The following is a 6,134-nucleotide window of genomic DNA, read 5'->3' as shown; positions in this document are numbered from 1 at the left end:
TATTTTATAGAATTTATTTTGTTGTATTTCACTAAAAATAGAAATTGATTTAAGAGGAACATTTTTGTCCTTGTGTTATTTTTAAAGAAGATATTGACTGTACAGAGTTCTGCGCCCTGTTTTTTGCCGACTTTTGTTTTGGCCATGGTGTGACGTTGAATTCTGGAGCTACAGTCGCGATGTGGACTTTCACTTTGTGAGGTTTTTTTTGTGCACAGAAATATAACAAAACAAAACAAAAAAAAAAGCATTGCGCCCTTAGCAAATAAAGAACATGGAATCTTGCCTCTGTCTTATTTTAATTGACCAGGTTTTCTTGGAGGCGTTTCCGTTTATCAACTCTCTCTGTTTTTGCTCCCATTAGGCATGGAGTTGGTCTCAGATTCTCTCCAATCTGCCCCAGATTAACAAAAAAAAGTACCACCACGTCAGTCTGAGATCTATCTTGAACATTGTTTCTACCTTTTACTTTCCTCATGGTGTCTCTACTTGAAACTGTTTGTCTGCCATTTTGACCAAAAGTCGCAGGATTACCAAATTGTATCGATGGCATCTTCCTACTTGGAGACCTAGTTGTATTGTTTAATAATCATGTGAAATAATTTGTTATACATGTATATTATCCAACTTCTTTTATTTCAAAATGAAGTTATTCCTATTGCCACTACAATAATATACCTTATAATTTTCAATTTTGCTTTGACACAGACTTGAGCAAAAATATCGGAAAATCATTTGTTTAGTTTGTAAGTTCTTATTGTACGTATTCTTATTTTTCTGCTTTCCAGGTTACTCTTGATAAGTAGTATTTGCATTTGTGTGGCAGTAGCTGCAGTGACATGCAGCCATACATTTGCCTAAAGGAGAATGCCAATAAGTTGTAAATATACTTTTTTTACTCTTTCCTTCTGTTATTGCACTGAATAACAAAATATCTTGGTGAAATTGTAAGTCCACATGGGCTGTCCCTAGATTGTGCTTTTTTTTTTTTAAGTGTGCTTCATAACTTATATTTCTTGTAACCACAAATATTTCATAGTCAACAAATTAGTCTGCATTGTGAGCAAGCGGTAAGTAGAGGAGCTTTCTTTCAGCCAGATGACCAGCAGTGAGCAGTAGCAGGTGGAGGACGGTCAGCTTTAGAAAACTGGACACTGCAGCACTTTATTAGAACTTTGAACCACACAATAAGACATTTAAAAAAAACCTTTGGCATATCTTGATACTGGAAATGTCCTATTGCCTCTACGAAGTTAAGATTTATTTATATATTTGGATATTCTTTAAGTACATGGAAAACCACTGTTGTTCAAAAGGTGTTTTAAAAACGCCATAAAACTGGAAATCCATTTCCATGAGTGAAAAAAGTTTCTTAACCACAGCTTCATATCAATGTATCAAACATAACAGGTAGTTTGAACAGGACGTCAGCAGATGTTTCAGAAATAGATTTCCTTAGTGCGTCTCTAAACGTTGTTCCAACTTGAGCGCCCTCTATGGTACAATAGTTGGTATTGCAGTTCACATTTTGAACGATTCTAAAAATAAAATGCCAACCCAACCTGATGGGTTGGATTCTTTTTTAAAAATACATAAATTATGTCACCAAGGCTAGTTAATTGTTTGGAGTAAACTATAAGCTAAACTAACTGCTCAAAAGCATTTTAGTAAATTAGTAATTCAATCCAAAAGGTGGAAGTTGTATATTGTGTAATTTATCAAGCATGGAGCGACGTTCCAAATGTTCATTTCTGTTTTCTTTGGATTAGAAAAGCTTACAACTTCCCAGGAAGTTATAAAATTACAGATTGAGATTCAGAGCCTCCCCACTCTGCCTGCAAACTTCTAGAAAGACGTTAGACCACAGAGCAACAATTTAGTTCTTCTCATCCCAGGAAACAGTTCTGAAGTTGTCTCTGTTTTAGAGTGACAGCTGGAGTCAATGTCCTGGACATGCCTGTCTGGTGGCTTGTGAAGCACCGACTCCAGCTGCAGTTCTCTTCTAAACTTGTGATTAGACTTTGTTTCACAATCCTTGCTAGTGCATTATTTTCAGCTATATATGTGTTTCCTTCCACTCAACTTTTCTTTAAAACGCATGGATGGCAATCTGTGAATATACACTGCTCAAAAAAATAAAGGGAACACTTAAACAGGTGTTTCACACTTAAAGTGTTCCCTTTATTTTTTGAGCAGTATATAATCAGGGCTTTATTTGCATCCAAATAGCACCTCGTTTAAAACTTTGACTCAAGATGGCATAAATCAAATTTATATCCTTTAGTAAAAGTAATATTTTTCTGTACTTTTCTTGTAATGTACCATAAAGTTGTAGACAAAGTACTTCCAACAGTTGAGAAAATATGTAGCACTTAAGCTCTTTAATAGATCTATTCATTTTTCATAAAAACAACAAAACTCTAGTTCATCTCTTTGACCATTTCACTCCCTCGCTGTAGTCGGATTTCTCAGACACTTTTTACTACATAAACTCAGAAACAAGAAAATGGTGATTTTGGAACATGTTTTATTAACAAGACAGTCACATTTAGTTCTCCTTTTCCTGGACGGTCTTCGTTCCACGCAGTCTGCCTGTACGACGGGCAGCGATAAGACCGACCTTGCGACCAGCAGGTGCGTCCCTCCTGATCGTTGAGGGTTTGCCAATGTGCTGATGGTTACCACCACCGAAGGGATGCTCAACAGGCTGCACGGAGGAAGAGGAAGCAAAGCTTGACAAACAGTTCAACTTTTGATGAGTTTTTGAAAAAATATATAGCATTATTCTCAGATGTAGCTTACTTTATCTCCAACAAGTCATTTAAGGTTAACTATTTACTCCGTTGACTGCTCTGACTTTAGTTTTACCTTCATTTGTGTCGGATTACTGAGCACAACAGTTAAAACTGAAATAACTTCCCAACTAAAGGCGACATAAATGCATCCGAAGACCCTGTCAGTTTTACTTCTTTGCTTTTTCACACAGTGCAGCCAGGGTTTGTCCCCAGGTTCACTTACGTTCATAGCCACACCACGGACACGAGGCCAGCAGTTCCTCTTGGCCTTGTACTTGTGGTAGGCGCGGCCGGCCTTCAGGATGGGCTTGTCGATACGACCGCCTCCAGCAACGACACCTTGAACGCAGCAGCAGAGGAGGTGGCATTCAGTTACCTTCAGTGGCGGCAGCATCACCAAACGCCAACAACAACAAAAAAAACACGACAGCGTCCTCACCGACGACGGCTCTGTTGGCAGAAGAGATGACCTTCTTGGCGCCTGAGGGCAGCTTGACTCTGGATTTCTTGGTCTCGGGGTTGTGGGAGATGACGGTGGCGTAGTTTCCTGAGGCGCGGGCCAGCTTGCCTCTGTCGCCAGGCTTCTCCTCCAGGCAGCAGATGATGGTTCCCTCGGGCATGGTGCCAACAGGAAGAACGTTACCGATGTTCAGCTGAGCTGCGGAGCAGAGGGCGATGAGACGGCTGCTTTAAATTTGAATATCAGCGTCGTCTTTCTGATCAGCACAAAAATAAGTCTGGAACAAAAATTCTTCTTGCTTCAAGACAATAATCTGGTGAATTATTTCCTTTATCCCCCCTAGGAATTTATAAAATATCTTCAGTCAGGCTGAAGAATGTTTATCCTTCATTTCAAATATACCTTATTAATCCCAGATGGAAATTAAATATTGCAACTCATTATATATTATACTCATTATACAACTTTCTTCACAGACATTTAATGATGATTTCTGCAGTAGATTCTGATTGGCTTCTAAAACTTCTATAAGATTCAAAATGAAGGAAAATCAACTAAACAGAACATGTTCAATGTGAATTTGATGTAAAGTTTTTTTTTTTTTTTTTTTAAATCACAATCATGCTTCATAATATTTCTCATTTTTGCTATTGCAACACTGCAAAAGTCAACTAATAAAATTGGGTTCCCAATTAAAACAAAAATTAAAACGGCGTAAAATTTAAAACAGACAGATGGGACCGTTATCAGAAATAACCATCACTAAAGCTGCAGAAACATTTGTTATAAGAGCATCAGTTACTTTCACTAATAATAATACTTTAACCTACTAAAAAAACATTCAAAACATCCAAGAAGCTTACACACACACTTTATCATTTCAAATGGCGAAGTATTAAAGTTTAATACTGACTTCCTGTTTTCTTTGAGGTCTGTGGAACTTCGTTTGATCCACAGTTTTTCTAAAGAGTATAATAAATTAACTTCAAAGTGTATGACCCAAACCTTTACATGTTTTTATTAATCACTCTCACTTAGTTGGATGTTTTTTTTAGTTTTGATGCACATAACCCACAAAGGTAATTTCTTTTGGCATGCTTTAAATGTAATTTTCATTTAACTTCAGGTGTGTTGAAATTTTCCTAATAAAGGGCAAGATTGTGTATTTTGGGAGCAACCCTTTCCCTACTGCTCTACTATTTTATTTTAAACTAAGCAGAATAATCTTTTCCAATTAACTTCCATTCTAGATACAATTTTTGAACACACTGCCATTGTAATTTTCTTTTATTTCTTTAAAAAAAAAAAAAAAAAGCTTCTGCTGTAATCCTTACAAAACCTCCCGTTTTATTGTAAAGCTGTTTATCATGTACAGGAGGCTAAAAATAAAGTATTTGGTTGACTTGAGACACTTTTTTTTTTTTTTACCATATTCAATGTTTCTACCAATTTTTTAAACACCTAGGCTCTCCTAATCCCTTCCCTAAACATTTCAATTTTCCTACGTGGAATGATGAAAAGCTTTTTCCAGCTACACTGAGATTTAAAGTGATAATCAGTTGTGGAATATTTGATTGGTGCATCTGAATTCTGAACCGTTCGTAAGCCAAGTCGCAACAAAACCTGAATGTCTTTTTAATGCAACCTAAAAAAACAAAAAAACAAACAAAAAGCACACACACAAATAAGCCACCTACACTCACGCAACAGCTTAAACATCGATGACGACCGTCGGTCCTTACCCTTCTTGCCGCAGTAGATGAACTGTCCGGTGTGGATACCCTCGGCAGCGATGAAGAGCTCGGTTCTCTTCTTGAACCGATATGGGTCACGGAAGGCCACTTTGGCCAGGGGGGCGCCACGGCCGGGGTCGTGGATGATGTCCTGGTTGAGGGACGCGGACATATTGGCACTCCCAACCTTGTAACAAGTACAACCTGCGATCTGCTGATGGCCACTGCTTACCTTCACGATGCCCTTGATGTAGCCGTGGCGTTCAGCGAAGTCGACCTGACGGAGTTTAGCAGCACCTTTCCTGTGCTTGACGTGGGCTCTGAAAACAGAGCCTGCACCTTTTCTCTGTCCCCTGATCACACGTCCCATCTTGAACTGAAACACAAATCATTAGGCGTCTCTCAATCATCATGGCAGTGTACACAAATAATGTTAAGCAGTCAAAAATGTTATTTATTATATATACAGTGACCTTTAGTCCAGCTAAAAAGCATTTAATAGTTTTTTTTATCTATCAAGTGAATAGCTACAAAACCTTTTCAGTGTATCCCATATTAATTCAACAGTTTTGAAGAAATCAGTAGAACCCTGACACTTTCTGAAAGGATTCAAACCTGTTTTCTCATACAGATAAACATAAACTTACTGCTTTGTCTTAATAAAAGTGTGTTTACGAATTAAATGCTTACAACAAACCCTCTGCTTTTCCTGCAACTGTTAGCCTAGCAGCTAGCCGCACAAAGCGAGTGTCATTCTGAAGATGTACGCAGCTCTTCCTGTTCAGAGCTGCTGCTTTCACATTTCACACATAAGAGCAATTATAATAACCTTTCGCCATTAGCATAGATTTACACGAAGCCCCACTAGCGCTTCGAGGCCAGTTTACCGGCCTCCTAGCTAATATCACACCGCTACTGCAGCGCCATGGCACCAAGAGGCAAGAAAACATAAATAAAAACTTTGATAACCACTCTACTATTGAAATACAACACGGGTCGCATCGTTATAAATCTTCTACAGTTGTACATGTGTTGATTTAAGGTGGATGAGCCAGTAAAGTTGAGATTTATACAGGATTTCAAGACGGGGACCAGAAAGTATCAGTCCTACCTAAACTCCGCTGACGGAAAGAGGAAGTGCTAAGG

At 38.2% G+C, this 6,134-nt stretch overlaps 1 protein-coding gene across 1 annotated transcript; it reads right to left on the bottom strand.

The window, feature by feature from the left end:
* Positions 1-2,509: 2,509 nt before the first annotated feature.
* Positions 2,510-5,396, bottom strand: rpl8 (ribosomal protein L8). The gene is made up of 5 exons (XM_028024059.1): positions 5,221-5,396; positions 4,998-5,139; positions 3,235-3,453; positions 3,019-3,134; positions 2,510-2,707 (listed from the first exon to the last, which is right to left on the bottom strand). The coding sequence occupies exons 1-5, from the start codon at positions 5,356-5,358 to the stop codon at positions 2,549-2,551; spliced, it is 774 nt and encodes a 257-aa protein (XP_027879860.1). The 5' UTR covers positions 5,359-5,396; the 3' UTR covers positions 2,510-2,548.
* Positions 5,397-6,134: the final 738 nt, after the last annotated feature.

This window comes from Xiphophorus couchianus, chromosome 7 (assembly GCF_001444195.1).
Source record: "Xiphophorus couchianus chromosome 7, X_couchianus-1.0, whole genome shotgun sequence".
Lineage (NCBI taxonomy): Eukaryota > Metazoa > Chordata > Actinopteri > Cyprinodontiformes > Poeciliidae > Xiphophorus > Xiphophorus couchianus.
The sequence above is the reverse complement of the archived record's forward strand: the minus strand, read 5'-3'. Positions and strand labels throughout refer to the sequence as shown.